At 41.4% G+C, this 20,359-nt stretch overlaps 1 protein-coding gene across 2 annotated transcripts in view; it reads right to left on the bottom strand.

Annotated features, from left to right (window-relative positions):
- The window catches only part of xylt2 (xylosyltransferase II), a 76,879-nt gene that overhangs the window by 3,702 nt on the left and 52,818 nt on the right, over positions 1 to 20,359 (bottom strand). For both annotated transcript variants that reach the window (XM_080208951.1, XM_080208952.1), the window contains exons 8-10: positions 13,389 to 13,651; positions 7,609 to 7,804; positions 3,752 to 4,085 (exon numbers count right to left, since the gene is read on the bottom strand). In XM_080208951.1, coding sequence (XP_080065077.1) covers positions 3,752 to 4,085; positions 7,609 to 7,804; positions 13,389 to 13,651 — 793 coding nt within the window. The remainder of the gene's footprint in view (positions 1 to 3,751; positions 4,086 to 7,608; positions 7,805 to 13,388; positions 13,652 to 20,359) is intronic.

Genomic DNA, 20,359 nt, shown 5'->3' with positions numbered 1-20,359 from the left:
CAGAGACGTGCAGGTTAGGTTGACTGGCCATGCTAAATTGCCCCTTAGTGTCCAAAAATGTACAGGTTAGGTGGATCAATCAAGGTAAATGTACAGAGTTAAGGGGATAGAGTAGAGGAGAGGGCTTGGGTGGGATGCAAATTCTGAGAATCGGTGCAGACTTGAGGGGCCGAATGGCCTCTTTCTGCACTGCAGGGATTCTATGAATGTCCCAATGTGCTTCACAGCAGCGTTATAAAGCAAAATTCCACATCAGCCCACATAAAGTAATATTATGGGAAAAAACCAAAAACTTGGTCAAAGAGATAACATTTAAGGGGAGTCTTAAACAATGTTGAATACTACTTCAGTAAAAGCTGCACTAGAACCCTCAGTAGTGATAAATCAATGCACTGAAGTGCAGCACGGGTTGACAAGAGATTAACAAGAAAATAAACAACTGGAAGTACAGTTGATCATCATCTTTCAAGATCAAATCCAAAAGGAGCACATAACCCTTCAAGTGAAGTAATGAAGGTTCTTGAGTAACAGAATGGAAGAACAGCAGGATAAAGTCAAGGAGACTCTGCTGACTCACATTTACACACTACAAGGATCCCTCAGGTCAAGTTTGTTCCTCTCGAAAATTTCAAAGAGAAGCAAAATGAATTTAATGTCACTCTTAATGAACTAAAGAACCAGTGGCAGAGAAGACTCAGCAATGTTCCATATTCTAGGAGGAATGTAAAAGGTACAAGAAACAGCGCTGAAGAACCAGCTGAATGGAAATAAGGAGGCACTGAAAAGAAAAGCCATTGAACTTCCCAATCTGAGAGAAATAACAAAGTTAAGATTACTGAAGACAGATCTGGCTGACACTGAAATTAAAATAAAGACAGAGAAAAGAAATACAGAAATAAGATTGAAAATTTAAATCCAATGAAGGCTGGCACGGTAACACAGTAGTTAGCACTGCTGCTTCACAGCTCCAGAGACCTAGGTTCAATTCCCGATTTGGGTCACTATCTGTGTGGGGTTTGCACATTCTCGTCACGTCTGTGTGGGTTACCTCTGGGTGCTCCAGTTTCCTTCCACAGTCCAAAGACGTGCGCATTAGGTCAATTGGCCATGCTAAAATTGCCCCTTAGTGTCCTGAGATGCGTAGGTTAGAGGGATTAGCAGGTAAATATATGGGGATGTGGGAGTAAGGCCTAGGTGGGATTGTGGTTGGTACAGACTTGATGGGCCCAATGGCCTCTTTCTGCACTGTAGGGTTCCTATGATTCTGTGAAATGGCTGAAATGAAAACTGTTAAACTAAATTGTCAAGAAAAAGCTGAACGGTTGAAGGAGAAAGTAGAAGTTTTCTCAAGGAGCACAAGTCTCAAAAACAACTATTAGAAGTAGATTAAAGAATGTGAGCTTGAAGTACACAGGAATTAAGCTCTGCTAAGGAAAAATGATTCAGTTGTAGAACCAACTTTCACTTACGGAACATGAGTTTGTCAATGAAAAATTAGAAATGTATACATTTCAAATCTCAGAAGTATCTGGTAAGCATCATGAAAAGAGTAATGTAATACTTGAACTTCGATCCTATGTGAAAAACATGAAAGGTAGACCTGGAAGAGCAAATCCTGACTTTAAAAGCAGATAACTGTTAGACAAAGGCAACTGAACTCACCAGAGTAACTGCTGAGTAAATGAACAAGAAATGGGCTTGAAAAAGGATTAGGAAAATGAGAGCGCAAACAAATATTTGGCTAAAATTGTGAAACAAGTTACCTTTGAAAAAGAACAGTCAAACCCAAGGTGCCTGAACAAAGTAGATGGACTGTCAATGAAGAGAAATACGACTTGAAGAAGTACAAAACGTGAACTGAATGGAGGCAATCAAGTACCAGAAACATTGAGCACTACAAATGCAGCACCAAACCAACAAAGTCAACAAAAATAGCAGGGACTACCATTCCTCCAAACGTGACAGAACATGATCTGGGAGAACTGTTACGATTCTGGACATTCTGAATTTATAAAGCCAGAGACTTGAGGGGCGAAGGGAGTAGCAATTAAAAAAGATTGTATTGTAAACATATTTTGTAAGGACTTGAGGGAGGGGTAGTGTAAGGGCGCTTGGGAGACTAAGGATTAATGTGGTATTAGAGAACAGCAGTGCCCGTGGTACAATATGGAGACTCACACTGGTAGATTGTATGTCAAAGTCTGAAAAAAGCCAGCATGGGGACAGCAATCATGCATGATAGGACTTTGGAGATGTCAATAGTTATGAATTATCAATAAATGGTTTAAGTTCAACCAAACAAGCCTCCAGACCTCAGTGGAGTACCAAACAACTTTTCAACAATGTCTAGAAGTTTTTGAAGGTAGTGTGTTAGAGCATGCATGATGGAATTATTTTTTGGGAAACAAAACAGAGTTCCAGATTTCCCGATTTTAATGATGACCATGAAACCATTGTCAATTGTTGGAAAAACCCACCTGGTTCACTAATGGCCTTTAGGGAAGGACATCTGCTGTCCTCACATGGTCTGGCCTACATGTGATCCCAAACCCACAACAATGTGGTTGACAACTCAGTTCGAGGGGAACTGAATGTGTGACTAGAACCATGCAGATTGTTTTATACAGTTCCATCATAACCTCTTATTCTTCAGGTTGCCTTCTTGAGTATCCTATCTACTTATTCATTCACCTTCTGGCATCTGTGGACATGCATACCAAGGTTCCTCTGTTCTTCTACACTTCTCAGTATGCTGTGCATTTATTGTATTCCCTTGACTTGTTAGCCTTCCCCAAATGCTTTACCTCACATTTCTCCAGGTTCTCCATTTATCACCGTCCTGCTCATTTGGTTGCTCCATCAATTCCTTCCTGAAGCCTCCTGCTCTCATCTTCATCATCAATCACAAGGCCAACTTTTACATTGTCTACATATTTCTTAAGCATATAGGGGAAGGTGGGGTCAGGTTATTGAGTTGGATAATCGATTCGAAGGGCCAAATGGCCTCCTCATAGAATAGCATTCCTGCAGAAGAGACCATTCAGCCCATCGAGCCTGCACCAACAACAATCCCACCCAGGCCTTTTCCCCATAACTCCATGCATTTACTCTGCTAATCTCCTTGACACTAAGGGGCAACTGAGCATGGCCAATCAACTTAATCCTCACATCTTTGGAGTGACAGAGGAAACAGGGGCATCTAGAGGAAATGCATTCAGAATGTGCAATCTCCACACAGACAGTTACCCAAGGCTGGAACTGAACCAGGTCTCTGGCGTTGTGAGGCAGCAGTGCTAACCACTGTGACACCATGTCATTCTCCTGTTCCTATACCCTCTACATTCAAGTCTACATCATTTATTATATACCAGAAAAGAATGGGAGTTGAGCCTTGTGGACCCCCAATAGAAACAACCTTCCAGTCACAAAACAGTCCACTGAACTTTACCTTTAGCTTCCTGTCTCTGAGCCAATTTTGCCTTGGGTCCAATGAATTTTACTTTAGTTACCAGTCTGACATATGAGACCACGTCAAAAGCCCCCTTAACCTTTTCTGCTCCAATTAGAAAACACTCACTTTCTGTAATTCCTCGACAATTTTAAGATTTGTTGCACTATAAGATGTTTTTAAACCAGACTGACTGAGCACAGCAGCCCAGTATGGAAAAGGGTGAGCCTGTATGCAGTGTGGCTGCAAAATATGTGACAGGAGGCAGATTCCAGCCTCAATACTGTGTAGGATTTAACATACCTTTTCTAAATGGTTGCTTCCCACTGAAGGCCAGAGGTACTACCAGGAACTTGGTTTCTGCCAGGAGAACCCACAGGTGCAGCACCCGCACAGTCCAGCTGCCAGGCCGCAGTGGGTGGTTTAATGGGGGCTTGTACTGTGTGTATTCTGTCTCTGAATCCACTGTTATGTCATAGGATGTCGCAATGATGTAAGTGGGATCAATCCATACGACTGTGGCAGTCATGTTACTGCCTTTGGACCATTTCTGCATGGCAATTGGCTCATCAAAGGGCCCGATCAATCCGCCAAAGTTACGGAACAGTCGCTCCTTGGGATCCCATTCAGTTCCCACCTAACAATGGGATGGAAATGCAGGGGTTAGCTCCATCAACAGCTACAGTCAAGAATCTATTAAAAAAACAAAGCAAGACACTGGACTGTTTCACATCAAGCAGTCTCCCTCTGCTCTTTCGCATCAATAGACCTCAGTCCCAATAACAATATCCAATATAGCAATTGGAAAAGGATAAAAAGGTGAGGGAAGGGAGCGGGGTAGAGACAAGAACAAAGAGCTGAGGGGGTAGAGAGAGACAGAGACAAGGGAGGAGCAAGAAAGAGATGACGGGGAAAGGAAGAAAGCGGGGTGGGGGGAGATAGATGGGAGGAAAGAAAAATGAGGGGAGAGACAGAGCGAGATAAAGGGAGAAGAGAAGATTCATGGGGAGGGAGAGAGGGACGGAGAGGGAGAGAAAGCGATTCAAGAGAGGGAAAGTGACACAAGAGGACGGAGGGAGAGGGAAAGTAGGACAGGAAGAAAGAAGAGCAAGCCTGAGGGTCAGCAAGATTTAAAAATTCAGAGAAGATTAACCAAGAAATTGATTGAACAAAAGAAAGTAAACAGAGAGTAATACAGTAAGAAGCTTTTACAAGTAAGATTAGAGAAAATAAACCTTCGAGGCAAAGTCAGGAGAAATTATGAGGAATAGTGTAGTAGTAGACGTTATGGCCAGATCTTCCAGTCTCTTATTGTCAGAGACCAGACAATCCCTTAAGATACGTGTCAGGATCCCTGAAAGTCCCAATGCACTGATTTGCTGGGAACTGCTCGGGAAGTTTGAACTTCTGATGGTTAATTGCCCTGCTTCTTCAGGCTTTTCAAAAAGTCTCCAAGTCTTTGTTAGAATAGGAGTCTTCGGGCAGTTCAAATTTACTTATCTGGATAGTTGCCTAAGAAATGTTAAGCAGAAAAATCCTAAGTTTAACTCTCGGGTAACCACACGACTCAATCACCCCAATCACCCAGTGACCCTCGACTTCCCATCTGATCAAGAATAAAGAACAAAGAACATTACAGCACAGGGACAGGCCATTCAACTCTCCAAGCCCACTCGAACCATGCTGCCTGACTGAACTAAAACCTGTACCCTTCCAGGGACCATATCCCTCTATTCCATTCTATTCGTGTATTTGTCGAGATACCCCTTAAAGAGTCACTACCGTATCCGCTTTCACTACCTCCCCCTGGTAACGAGTTCCAGGCACCCACTACTCTCTGTAAAAAATCTGCCTCGTACATCTCCTTTAAACCTTGCCCCTCACACTTGAACCTGTGCCCCCTAGTAATTAACCCTTCCACTCTGGGGAAAAAGCTTCTGACTATCCATTCTGTCCATGCCTCTCGTAATCTTGTAGACTTCTGTCAGGTCGCCCCTTAATCTCCGTCGTTCCAGTGAGAACAAACCAATTTTCTCCGACCTCTCCTCATAGCTAATGCCGTCCATATCAGACAACATCCTAGTAAATCTTTTCTGTACCCTCTCCAAAGCTTCCACATCCTTCTGGTAGTGTGGCGACTAGAATTGAACACTGTATTCCAAGTGCGGCCTAACTAAGGTTCTATAAAGACATTTCTTACTCTTCTAAACTCCAGCTGATATAAGCCTAGCCTGCCCAGTCTTTCCTTATAAGAAAATCCTCTCATTTCAGGTATTGGTCAAGCTTCCAACACATTTACATCCTTCCTTAAACAGGGTGACCAATACTGCACTCATACACAGTACTCCAGGTGTGGTCTCATCAATGCCCTAAATAAATGAAGTATATCCTCCCTATTTTGGTATTTAATCCCCCGAGCAATAAATCATAACATTCTATTAGCTTTCTTAAGTACTTGCTGTACCTGCATACTAACACACTGCATTCATGCACTTGGGCACCCAGATCCCTCTACACCTCAGAGCTTTGCAATCTTTCACCATTTAGCTGATACTTTTTTTTAAAATTCTTCATTCCGTGTGAACAATTTCACCTTTTCCCATATCATACTCCATTTGACAGGTCAGCGTCCAATCACATATCCTATCTATATCACTCTGTAGATTCCTTACGTCATCTTCACAATATTTTCAAAAAAAATCTTTCATGGAATGTGGGCATCACTGGCTGGGCCAGCATTTACTGCCCATCCCTAACTGCCCTTAGGCCATTTCAGAGGGCACTTGAGAATCAACAACATTGTTGTGGGTCTGGAGTCACATATACGTAAGATCAGGTAAAGATGAGAGCTTTCCTTCCTTATAGGATATTCAGGAACCTTATAGCAATCGACAATCAGGGTTTTATTGAATTCAAATTTCACAATTTGCCATAATGTGATTTGAACCCAGGTCCCCTGGGGTTATAATGAATTCTCCAACTGACCAACAAATGTGTCCATGTTTGCTAATATATTCAGTGCTAGCTTGGAAAGTAATCCCGAGACCCAGGCTAATGCTCACGGAACATGGGCTCAAATTCCACCATGATAGCTGGTGGAATTTAAATTCAATTAACAGAAATAATCTGGAACTGACAGCTAATTTCAGAAATGCTAACCATGAATCTATATCAGTCATTTCTGTAAAAACCCATCTAGTTCACTAATGTTCTTTAGGAAAGAAATCTGCCAATGTTAGCTGGTCTGGCCTACATGTGACTCCATGTCCATAGTACGGTGAACTCTTAACTGCCTTCTGAAATGGTTTAGTAAAACCATTTAGTTCAAGGTCAATCAATGACTTGCCAGTGGCATCTGCATCCAATAAAAGAATAAAAAAAATTAAGGAAACCTTGCTGCCATTCTACTTAGTGAGACCTTTGGTGGAGCAACGTATATACTTTCTTAACAGGGGCGCAACAAAGTTTTATCGGGTTGTTTCTTGGGATGAGAAGATCTTTTGAATGGGCCTATGATCTTCTGGGTTTATGAGAATGAGAGGTGATGGCGTTGAAGTATGTAAAATTTTTAGACACTTAACAGAATAGCTGTTTCCACTGATTGAGTCTAGAACTAGCAGTCTCAGTCTCGGGATAATGGGTTGACCATTTATGACTGAGGTAGGGGAAGAAACTTTCATCACTCAGGTTTCAAGAACAGGAAATCTTTTTGAGAATATCTATGGAGTAACAACCGTAACTGTTTATGCAAACAGCTTGCTTTTCAAGGATTCAGAGACTGATGCATCACAAAGTTGTATCTGTGACATGCATCTTTGCTGTAGACAAAGCAAAGTGTATCAAAGAGTATGGTTTTTCAGTAATGAGCTGGAGGGCTCCAAAGAGAGATGTCAAAAGGCCACTCTGCCGACAGTATTGATTGGTCACCTACGCTGCATACGAGAGAAGTCTGTTCAGCGTACTCTATCTATGCTTACTTGAATCATGCTGTTGCAGAACACAGAAGTATCAATGATGGATCCTCAACATGGAAACAGGGACATTGGGACAGCAAGGTTTCCATTCTCAAGCAGCAACTACCCTGATGTTGAGTGCATAAACTCATACAAAGTAAGTGTAAAGTTGACAATGAATCCCCACGACAGTGCATGCCTGGTTACCTCCAGGTTCTGGAGTCGGTCAAGCGCTGGGCCAACATTTGCCAGGCGCAGCATGGAACGAGGTGCCACCCAGCTCTCCAGGATCTCCTTCTGGCCTGAAGTCACATTCTTAACTTGCTGCATCACTAAATAACCTTGGAATTGGTCATCGTAGAAGTAAAGGTGGACAGATAGGGTGTGTTCCACAGGCTCGTACCTAAATAAAACAAAAAGCAAATACTTTCAAGATCTATCCAAGGGCAAACAAGCCATAATATAAACCATGGGTTAAATAATTATTGTTTTCTGTTAACTGCACACATCAGATCTTTAGTATATCTCAATAAATCATGCACCTTCATTATTGTAGAATTATAGAATGCCTTCAAGACAGAAGGAAGCCATAGCCATTTTGTGTCTGTACAGTCTCTCTAAAGGAGCAATTCACCTAGTGCCACTCCCCTTCCTTCTCCCAGTAGATCTGTATATTCTTTCTTTTCAGATAATACATTTCTCTTTTGAAAGCTTTTATTCAGCCTGTCTCCACCTCACTCTCAAGCAGCACATTCCAGATCCTAATCACTCGTGAAAAAGTTTTTCCTCATGTTGCCAATGCTTCTTTTGCCAATTACTTAAATCTATGCCCTCTGTTTTGCATTCCTTTGGGCAGAAACATTAATTCAGCTTTCACAAGTAGTGTGATGGAAATCTGTATGATTTTGGTTTGTTGCTGAACATTACCATTAATGGGATAGTTTATTTATATCCACCTTTTATGACCTAAGTAATTGACCCTTATCCTGAAATTGTGCCCCTATGCAATAGGTTCACCAGTCAGGGGAGTTACCTCAGTGTCCACCCTGTTAGGTTCCTTCAGATTCAATAACATCACCTTCCATTGCTCTCAACTGCGGACAGTATGGCCCAATCTACTCAGCCTATCAGAGAATAACCCTTTCATCCCAGGGACCAACTTAGTGAACCTTCGAGCAAGTATATCCTCCCTTAGGGAGATCAAAATCGTGCACAGCACTCCCATGTGGGATCATACCAAAGCCCTGTACAAGTGTAGCCTTTACTTTACTCTTGTACTCCAATTCCTTTGCAATAAAGCTAACACATAACTTGTGATGTCCATGTCTGCTTTCTATGATGATGGCAAAGAAAGACAAATACCAACATCTGCTGATAACACAAAAACATGTGGCATTCTAAGCAGTGTAGATGGAAGCATAAAATTACAAGTAGATATTGCTAGGTTAATTGAATGACCAAAAGTGACATGAGGATTTTAATATAGGCAAATGCGAGGTCATTCATTTCGGATCCAAATAAAATTGAACAGAATATTTTCTAAATATATCAAAAAGCTAAAAACATTGAAGGGCTAAAGATACTTGGATGTCTAGGTACACAGACCATTAAATATCATGAACAGTTGCAGAAATAATCAACAGAAAGGACAATGGAACACTAACTTTGCTTTCAGAGGACTTGAATGCAAGGGAATAGAAGTCATGGTTCAATCTGGTTAGATCACATCTGGAATAATGTGAGCAGTTCTAGGCACCACACCACAACACACCTTAGCAAGAATATACTGACCTTGGAAGGAGGGCAGTATAGTTTTACCAGAACTGGATTCCAAGATTAATTTAAGAGGTGAGTTTTCACAAACTAGGATGGCATTCCTGGAATTGAGAAAGTTACAGACTGAAGGGAGCAAGCAGGGTAAATAAAAAATAAACTTTGCCTGTGGTTGCAGAGTTTAGTACCTAAAAATTTGAGCTAGGCCTTTCAGGAGTGAAATTAAGAAACACTTCTATACGCAAAGGGTGGTAGAAATTTGGAACTCCTCGGCAAATGATAACTGCTGCTAATCAACTGGTAGTCTTAAAGCAGAGATTGATAGATTTTTGTCAATCAGAGGTATTAAGGAATACGGGACAAAAGCAGGAATATGAAGTTGGGCTGCAAATCAGTCATAAACAGGCTAATGGCACTAAGTGGTTCCAGGGATCAGGGATTTTAGCTGCAAGTTTAATTTGAAGAAGCTTGGGCAGCATGGTGGCATAGTGGTTAGCACTGTTGCCTTACAGCACCAGGGATCAGGTTCAAATCCAGCCTTGGATGACTTATTGTGCAAACTCAACACATTTCCTCCCACAGGGCAAAGGTGTGCAAGTTAGGTGGATTGGCTGTGGTAAAATTGCTCCAGGATGTCACAGGATGTATGGGTTAGATGGATTAGTTACGATAAGTGTGTGGGACGTAGGGATAGGGCAGGGGAGAGGATCAAGGAAAGCTACTCTGTTAGAGTTGGTGCACACTTGATGAGCCAAATGGCCACCTACTGCATTGTAGGGATTCTATGATTCCATGAAGCTAGGGTTGTTCTTGGAGCAAAGGAGAATTATAGAGGTATTCAAGGTGATGACAATTTAGTTAAGGTAGACAAGGTAAAACTGATCCCATCAGCTAATGATACTAGGACTAGGGAACACTAGTTCCCTAGTATGTGGGAGTCTTTCAAGGGAAAACTGAAATGGGTGCAGGAAAAGCATGTGCCGGTTAGAAGGAAGGATGGGAAAGGTAGGAATAGAGAGCTGTGGATTACTAGAGATATTGAGCACCTGGTCAGGAAGAAACGAGAGGCGTACATTAGGTCTAAGCAACCCTTGAAAGACGGCGACTGAGGGGGGATCTAATAGAGGTACATAAGATTATGAAGGGTATAGATAGAGAAAACAGAGATAAGCGATTTCCTATGTTAGAGAGACACAGTACGAGGGGCCACGGGCTTAGGGTGAGGGGGGAGAGGTATAACACGGATATTAGAGGGAGGTTTTTCATGCAGAGGGTAGTGGAGGTATGGAATACTCTGCCAAGTAAGGTGGTGGAGGCAGGCATGCTGGACTTGTTTAAGAGTAACTCAGACAGACACATGAGTGGGTTGGAGATGGGAGGATATAGGAAATTGTTTTAATTAAGGTTCATTAGCATTGGGACGTCCCTCGTTACGTAAAAGGATGTGGTATGATACTAATGTTTTTCTCTTTTAATTCACAGGTTTTAAGTCGATCCGCCTTGTTGTCCAACGAGGGGCATACACGCGATGGGTCGTACTGGGGCTGCTCTTGGATGTTCGAGAGTAGCCTAGTGCTTCAAGTCGTTAGTGTGTGTTTAAACTGGACCAGATGCTGGGCAACACAACAGCTCAGTGACTATCACTGCTCTCTGCAGACACATGGATTTGGGCCAGTGTCTGTGGGAGTTTGCGCATGCTCCTCGTGCTTGTGTGGGTTTTCTCTGGGTACTCCGGTTTCCTCCCACACCCCAAAGATGTGCTATTTAGGCTAATTGGAGGTAATAAATTGTCCATAAATTAGTTTCCCTCAATGTGGAATGCCATAAACAATAGATAAGGGTCATGGGTGGAAGGGGGACTGGTAATGTTAAAACGGCGGCGCGGGCTCGTTGGGCTGAAGGGCCTGTTTCCCGGGCTGTTTTTGTTCTTTGTTCTTTAACACAGTTTTGGGCAGAAGATGCAGCACGGATGTGTGGAAGAACCTTATTCACAACAAGCAATAATGATCTGGGACTCGCTACCTATGAGGATGATGGAAGCAGAGATGACCAATGATTTCAAAAGAAAATTGTAGTATTACAAACTTATTTGATTCACATATCGATCCAACATTAAATCGGAGAATGGAACTAATTTGCTTGCTGTATAGAGAATCAGCATAGACTTGATGAACCAAATGGCCTCCTTCAGTGCTTTAAATAACTCTCCATGAAGACAATGCCATAACCATGGGCGACCTTAACTTTCATGTATATTGGACAAATCAAGCAGTTGAGTTTCTAGAATAATTTTGCAACAGTTTCCTAGAACAATACACTGTACAGCTAGTTAAGGACAAAGGTATCATAGACTTGGTACTGTATAATGTGACAGGACAACTTAACAGCTGCAAAGTAAATGATCCTCGGGTAAAAAGTAATAACCATGCGTAGTATTGAGTCTGAAAGTAACATACCTGAGTCCAAAATAAGAATCTTAAACTACACCAATTACATTAGTATGGGGGAGAATTGGCTAAGATTTGATTAGTTCAACAGACTTAATGATATGGTGGTAAATAAACAGGAAACATTTAACAAAGTTTACAAATTATGACAGGGTTCAGATGAGGTAGATAAAAACATTTCCCATTAGTTGATGGTACAAGGATTTGGAGACGTAGATTTATGGTCTTGGGCAACAGATACAAGGAGAGTGAGAGGAAGAAAGTTTTTACACGGCAAGTAATAATAGTCTGGAACCAAAAAGCTGACAAAAGTGAGAAGATTGAATCTGAGACAAAAGATGACAGGAATATAAAAATAGATTGTAAGTGTTTTTCATAAGATCGTTATAAGAAACAGGAGCAAGAATTGGCCAATCAGTCCATAATTTGTGGCTCATCTTTGCTCTCAGATTCAATCTTTTCACTTTCATCAGCTTTTTGGTTGCCCTCTGCTGGTTTCTGATAGTGTCCCAGTTCTCAGGCTTATTACTATTCTTCACAACATTATAAGGATCATCTTTTAATGTCCCTAGTAATCATAGAATCATTGTAATTTAATTAGATCATGGCTGCTCTGACTGTGATGTGGGTATGCCGGTGTTGGACTGGCGTAAACACAGTAAAAAGTCTGACTGTGGCCATATCTCAATTTTTCTGCCTGTGCTCTGATGAAGGGTCATCCAGACTTGAAACGCTGGCTCTATTCTCTCTCCACAGATGTCAGACCTACTGAGATTTTCTAGCATTTTTCTGTTTTTGTTTCAGATTCCAGCATCTGCAGTATTGTATGTTTATATTCATAATGAAGCCATCTGGAAAAAAAAAAGCCTGTTCATCTTGCATCTGTTCCCATAAAAAAGAGGGAATGACAGGCCAGTGAATTTGCCGTCAGTAATCAGGAGAAGCTCTTTACTGAAGAAGCTTTAACATTTATTAGATAAATTTTTGTGCCCCATTAGGTTGATAATTGCACCTCATTGCTTATTACTAAATCTAATCTGGTTGGCTACTGGCCATATTGTACAAGAAACCATCACCTGCACCCTTAGAAAATTCATGACCTTTAATGACATATGTTCAAGCCTTATCCTCTCCTTTTTATACATTTCTTCCTGTCTCTCTCTCTTTCTATATACTCTGCCTCGCTCCCTCAATGATATCTGTCCCTCTCACTTCTGATACTCTGACTCATCCTCACACTATCCAGATACTTTGTCCCTCCCTTATTCTCTTCCAATATTCTCGTCTTGACCTCTTCTGATATTCTGCTTTGCCTTGCCCTTCTGCTTCACTCTCTCTTGATATTCTGCTTCACCCTCTAACTCTTCTTGTCCCTAGACTCTCTCCCTAACAATGCAATGCCAAACCCTCCCCTTATATTCTGCTTCAACCTTTCCTGGTCTAAATATATTGCTGTTGCCTGTCCTGATCTGATGGTATAGTAGAGCACACAGACTGTGATAACATCATTGCATTCAGTATTGAAACTGTCTTGTGTTTTCCCTCAACACTGCGGGAGTATAGTTCCATAGCCATCATGACCTTATCACACACTTCACAACTAGTATCATTTGGCTGGCCAGAAAAAAACCTGACCTTATTTTCCACCCTTTTGTCTGGAGACACCGATACCAATTTCAATGCTGTGCCTTGCCTAAGGCAAGCTAAGTGCGTACAGACATGTTAGTCAGTGTGGCCCGGCTACTGGGGTGGTGCTTACTATCATACCTACAGTAGTTGTCTGTTCCTGCTTGCGATAATGTCTGAATGTTGTTCAGGCCGAGCTTGAAGAAAGCCATGTAGCTGGTAATTGCAACATCAGTGAGGCTGCTCAATCCGTCCATATGATCAAAGACATTCTCCCAGTATGCTTTTAGAGCTGGTGTCCCTGGAGGGTAATTGCCATACAGGTGTGAATCCAATATATCAATCACTTCCTGGTTAACTGATGATTCAAACTTCCGAGCAAAAAATGTCGGTCTGGTCATTTGCTGCGAATAAAGATACAGAAAACAGAATCAACACAGTGGATCAGGAAAGAGAATAAATGCTTCACATGTAAGCATTTCAGAATCACAGAATGGTACAAAGACAGACCATTAAGTGATGGGGCCATAATTTCATGCATAATCAGTGTCAGATTGCCACTCCATACCCACTTAATTGTGCTAATTTCTTTAGTGCCTGTCTCACCTGACCTTCCTGATTCAGGCTGGGTGAGATTCAGGCAGCACAGTGGGTCCCTGGATCCTGTGTCGGACCACAAAAGAATTGCAGTGAAGGAGGAGAGCCTCAACCTCTTTTTATGGCACAGCTGCCATAATGTCAGACATGGTGGGGTGGTGTGGCAGTGTGTGGCACATTGGGGAGTTAGTGGTCAGACATGGAAGAGTGGGGGTTGTCAGGCTAAATTGGGAGAGGGGCGTGAAGTGGGTGTCTCAGTTCAGTTTGGGATGGGGTGTAACCAACTGCTTTGGATCGGGCAGGTGTGAGGAATCCCATGTGGGGGGGTAAGTGGGGCAGGTAGTTGTGTCCCATGTAGGGACCTTATTGGTATTTAAAAGTTAGACTAAAGTTAGAAAAAGTTTTATTTCTTCTAACATTTTCAGAGCTGCTATTAATATAACACTGGCAGAACCATCCAAAGTTTCCGATTTATATCACTTAATTGGATGGTTCCCAGCCCAGTGCAATTGCCCAGGGAACAAATGTTAGAGCTTTCGGAGAACTGTCACATAAATTCTTACCTGGAAACTTCAAAGTGGGATTCCCCAATCTCTGGGGTACCACCCTCCCTGGGCCATACACCCGCCTCCACATTCTATGCTAGGGAGCCAGGATATTACTGGCCATCACGATTGTGCTGGCTCTGTGAAAGTGCTGCAACTCACCTAATCCCTCTCCACTGCCATTTTCCCTGGAGCTCTACAATGGTTTATAATAATTATGATTAATAATGGTTAATAATTCTCCAATTCCCTTTTGAAAGCCACGATTGAATCTACCTCCACCATTCTCTGTGGAGGTCTATTCCAGATTCTAACCACTTGTTGCATATCAAGTTTTTTCTACATGTTACTATTGCTTTTTTTGTCAGTCACTCGATTCTCAATGCTTCCAAAAATGGGATCAGTTTCTCCCATCTCTTGCCCAGACCCCTCATGAATTCCTCTACCAAACTGCTTCATCATTTTCTGCACTCCAAGGAAAGCAGCTCCAGTTTCTCCAATCTATCCATTCAACTGTCCCTGGAACCATTCTCGTGAATCTTTTCTGCACCCTCTTAAAGTGATGCCCAGTGTTTTAGAGGTTTATCATAAATTATTTGCTTTTATACTCTAAACTTTATTTCTAAAGCCCAGGATGCTGGATGGTTTATTAATCTTTCACAACCTGTCCTATGTGATACTAGTGTACCTTTAAGAAATGTTTTCTTTAAATCATGTTCTCTGCAGTTCTGCGGCTTTGGTTTTTTTATTCTTGCTGAGCTATCTGCTAAACATCCTTTTATTGCTGCTTCAAAGGTTTAAATGAGGTTTTGTTTATTTTTAGTCTGGGCCTCGGGTATTTCCTGGGATGGTTTATGACCCTGCATTGTTAGGAGGGAGAATGATTGACAGGAGTTCTTTCCTTTTCAGTTGGGCTTTTTTTTATAACGTTAGATGCTTTTTGGACATCAGATTGAAAAGCAGGATTTTTCTCTCTCTCCTGGTATTGTAAATTCTGCTAGCTAGTTGGAAGCAAGGTTTCATGCCTTCCTGAGTGAAACTTCTGCTCTTGGTGGCTTACAAGTTAGTACCTGGAGCCTCTCACTCTCTCCCCCTGGTGTGTTGGGAAGCTCTTCTGATTTCAAGCTTGATTGTGTGTGTATCAAGAGAACGGCAGCATCCAAAGGACTAAGTTCCAGCATCACGTGAGAATTTGCATTTTCTGTGCTAAGTCATGACAAGGGTTTTGTTTATGGGATTTGTTTGTTTGGGATGGTATTTAGCTGTTATGGTTTATACAATGTCATGGTTGTTTTTAATTAGTAAAAGTTATTGCTATTTTTCTTTCTATACGTGTCAACTGTACTCTTAAATAAACTTTGTTTGATAAACATTCCCTAGTGGGTCATTTGAATCATACCTGAAATGAAACATCTCGTGCTTACCCAAGCCAAATGCAAATTGCAAACTTTATGATCCAGGCAGGCTTCATAAAACACTTTGGAGTTTCTGACCTGAATTATATCACCTCCTACCTTGAATACTAGTCCGATCCTTCTGTTCCTGTATTCCTTTTAGAAATGTACTCTTCATCCCTTCCTACCAAAGTGAAAGGCTTAACACTTCCCTTAACTTACATCTGTCACTTATCTATTCCATCAGCTTTCTATCCATTTGAGGTTTATCACTATCCTCACAGATCACAATACTTCCGAGCTTGTGTCACCGACAATACTTGAAATTTTACCCTGTGCATCCAGGTCTAGATCATTAATTTATATCAGGAAAAAACCAGCGTTCCTAACACTGTCACTGCGGGGACCCCTGCTATACACCTTTGTCTGTTTGAGAAACAGCAGTTCATTACTACACTAATTCCCAGCTCTATGTTGACCTGATCAATACTGTTCAACGCAAATGAAGTACATACCTAAAGTTCATTCCAATGTCATTTGCATGCAGGAATTGTTGATCATCAGACTTCCTAATGCTCCACAAATGGCAGGAATGAAATTTTGAGTGTTGGAGCAGGGGAAGTAGACGAAAACATCCGTTATTTCACAGAAAAGAGCATTCAGAATGAAATTTAATTCATGAAGTTAATGTTGCGTTTAAAGGTAAAATTTGATTCAAAATCAAATTATTTTGGAAGAGTGCCAATTTATTTCAAGTTGTACAATCCATTGCTGGACAGCATTTTGAGCTACTTGGTCTGAGGTGACTATTATTTTCTTGCTTAAACAACTTTTAGAAGAAAACAAAAGTGAACAGTTAAGATACATCTCACTTCAGAGAGACTGGGGAGGGGGAAAACGGTAAAGAACTTTGCATCCCTGTTATTTTTGACGCAAGCTGTTCCACTTGTCAAATTAAAAGCAGACAGAAAGAACAAATGTTCTTTGTGGAAGTCACAAGAGGTATTAATAAGGTTATTTTGGATGACAGAAAAATCATCTGGCATTAATTTAAATTTATGCAGCATTTCTTTCACAAAAGTTATTTCAGCTTGGACTCCACAGTACTGTTTTTCAGGCAAACTATCGAAAAGGACCTAACTCCGGTTTCAATAATTCCTACGCTTAAAGTCATTTCAATTAATATTGCAATTTCAGAGTGTGTAACTATATTGAGTGAGGAATTATTGTATTGTTTTCTGTCACTCAGCCAATTTTGTATCCATGCTGCAAATATCCTTTTTATCCTATGGACTCAAACTTGGTTGACAAGCCTATAATGTTGCACTTTATCAAATGCCATTTAAATGTCTATGTATCAACTTTATTACCCTCTCAATCCTCGTAAGTGCCACAAGAATCAGTGTAGGGACCTTAGCTACTTACAATTGAAATTAGTGACTTGGATGAACAGACAGGGAGTAATGTATCTTAATTTGCTGATGATACCAAATTAGGTAGAAAGGTAAGCTTGGGGGACAGGTGGTGGATATAGAGGATGTAAAGAAATATAGACAGGTTAGACAAGATGGCAGATGGAGTACAATTCCAGGGAAATATGAAGTCATAAAAATAAGAAAACAATCTTTTTTTAAAGAGCGAGAAATTTGAAGTGTTGATGTTCAAAGACGTTTAGGTGTGCTGGCACAAGGAATGCAGAAAGTTAACATGCAGGTAAAATAAATAATTAAGACATATGGCACATGGCCTTTTTTGCAACTGAATTGGGGTACAAGAATAAAGTAACATTGCTACAGTTATGCAGGGTTTTGGTTAGACCACATGTGAAGTACTGTGTGCAGTTTTGGTCTCCATACTTAAAGTACTTGCATTGGGGGTGGTGCAGCGACAGTTCATTAAACTGGTTCCCTAGGTGAGGGGGTGGATCTAAAATGACAGTTTTAGTAAATTAGACTTGTATCTTCTGGAGTTTAGAAGAATGAGAGGTGATCTCATTGAAACCTATAAAATTCTGAAGGGATTTGATAGGATGGATGCAAAGGATTGCTTTCACTGGTTGGGGGATCTAAAACACAGGCACAGTCTCAGGACAAGGGGATGATCATTTGGTACTGAGAGGAAAAGAAATTTCCTTATTCACAGGATTATAAATCTTTGGAATTCTCTAGCCCAGAGGAATGAAGATGCACCATCATTGAACACATTCAAGGCTGGGATGGACAGATTTTTGATCTCTCGGGAAATTAAGAGATATGAGGAGTGGGCAGGATGGGAAAATGGAATTAAAGGCAAAGATCAGCTATAGTCACATTGAATGGTGAAGCAGGCTTGCAGGGCCATACAGTGTACTCCTCCTCGCAGTTTTTATGTTCTTATGCAAGGCTACATACAACCTGCATTCCAAAAGTAAAGCCATGTCCAAGAGCTTGTTTGACACTGCAAACCTCATGTGCAGCACTAGAAAGTCAGACATTTGAGCTGTGTCAGTATATCATGGCACCATGCACTGCTGATTTCTGAATCTGTATTCAATGAATTTATGAACTTAGTAAACCACGCAGTTGAGTTCAGCATTAATCACAGCGTGCATGCCCAAACTGTTGCCATGGCATCCTCTCTAGGCCCAGCATTCACTAACATAGGTTTCCACGAGAAGTATGTCTTGTCAAACAGAAAATTACCCATTTATGCCTATTCTCTGTTTTCAGTTAGCTAGCCAATCTTTTATTTAGACCAATACATTACTCTCTACATCATGAGCTTTTATTTTCCCCAATATCCTTTGATGTAGTATCTTCTCAAATGGAGTCCAAAGATGTGTCAGTTAGGTTGATTGCCCATGCTCAATTCCCCTTAGTGTCAGGGAAATTAGCAGGGTAAATACATGAGGTTGCAGGGATATGACCTGGGTAGGATTGTTGTTGGTGCAGGTTCAATGGACTGAATGGCCTCTTTCCATAAGACCATAAGATATAGGGGCAGAATTAGGCCACTCGGGCCACTACCGGAGTTGAGGGGGTTGAGCTATGAGGAGAGGCTGAATAAACTAGGCTTGTACTCGTTAGAGTTTAGAAGAATGAGGGGAGATCTCATTGAGACATATAAGGTGATGAATGGGATGGATAGGATAGAGGTGGAGAGACTCTTCCCGCTCAAAAAAGACAGTAGGACTAGGGGGCACAGCCTCAAGATAAAGGGGGGGCGGTTTAGAACGGAGTTGAGGAGGAACTTCTTCACTCAAAGGCTGGTGAATCTCTGGAATTCTCTGCCCGTTGAAGTGGTGGAGGCTGCCTCGCTAAATATTTTTAAGACGCGGGTTGATGGGTTTTTGATAAGAGAGGGGATTAAGGGTTATGGGAAGAGGGCGGGAATGTGGAACTGAGCCACGACAGATCAGCCATGATCTTATTGAATGGCGGGGCAGTTTCGAAGGGCTAGATGGCCTACTCCTGCTCCTATTTCTTATGTTCTTAAGTCAGGTCCACCATTCAATCATGGCTGATTCTTTTTCTCTCATCCCCATTCTCCAGCCTTTTCCTATAACCCCTAATCCACTTATCAATCAAGAGCCTATTTATCTCAGTCTTAAAGACACTCAATGACCTAGCCTCCACAGCCTTCTGTGGAAAAGAGTTCTACAGGTTCACCACTCTCTGGCTGTAAGGATTCTATGACTTCTGGAAATAAATGTATCACCATCAAACATCCACTGGTTCCTCTAAACCACAGCACAAGTTACTTCTCCAAAAACTCCAATAAATTGGTTGATAATTTCCCTTTTACAAAACCACATTCATTCTACCTGATTATCTTGAATTTTCCAAGTGTCCTACTATAACAATTTTAATTACTGCTTCTCATTTTCTCCAGAACAGGTGTTCAGTTAATAGGCCTGTACAGTAAAGACTCACCTTCCATGGGGATGATGTTGCCATGAAACCTTGCAAACAGTGAAACTGTGAATAATGAACATGTTTTTCAAAGGGACTTAATTAGGTATGTTCCAACAAATTATGGTGCAGTACCTTTATAAGACAGAGGGGGGAAGCCTCTGAGCAATACAGTACATCAATGAAGATTTCAAAATTGTTCAGGCAGCAATTCAGCTCACAGAAAATAATGATTTGATTAATAAAAGCCTCGATTGCCATTTTATTTTAAGCATAGGCAATACGATGAGCCACCGTGTCACCTTCACTGATCAAAAGCACAAGGGAAAGACGAGAGGAGAAAAAGCCCAGTTGAGTGAAGATTGATCCCATGATGGGTGATGCAGTGTGCAAAGCACAGGGAAGTAAATCATGAACAAGGAAGTCGCAAAAGGCAGGACTTAGCTGTAATTTCCTGCTTTCCATTTCCTTCCCTTTTTGTATAAGGAAGTACACTATTTCCCAATTTAATGGAATCTTCCTCCAGTCGAAGGAATTTTGGAAAATTAAAACAAATGCATCAGCTATCTCATCAGCCACTTCTTTGAGGGCCTGAGAACCATTGGGACTGGGGACTTGTCAGGCTGCTGCTCCAACCATTTGCTCAGTACCACTCCTTCTCTGGTGACTGAAATTTTCTTGAATTC

This window comes from Carcharhinus amblyrhynchos, chromosome 21 (genome assembly GCF_965287045.1).
Source record: "Carcharhinus amblyrhynchos chromosome 21, sCarAmb.v2.hapA, whole genome shotgun sequence".
Lineage (NCBI taxonomy): Eukaryota > Metazoa > Chordata > Chondrichthyes > Carcharhiniformes > Carcharhinidae > Carcharhinus > Carcharhinus amblyrhynchos.
Note: the sequence above shows the minus strand (reverse complement) of the source record. Positions and strands in the feature narration are given on the sequence as shown.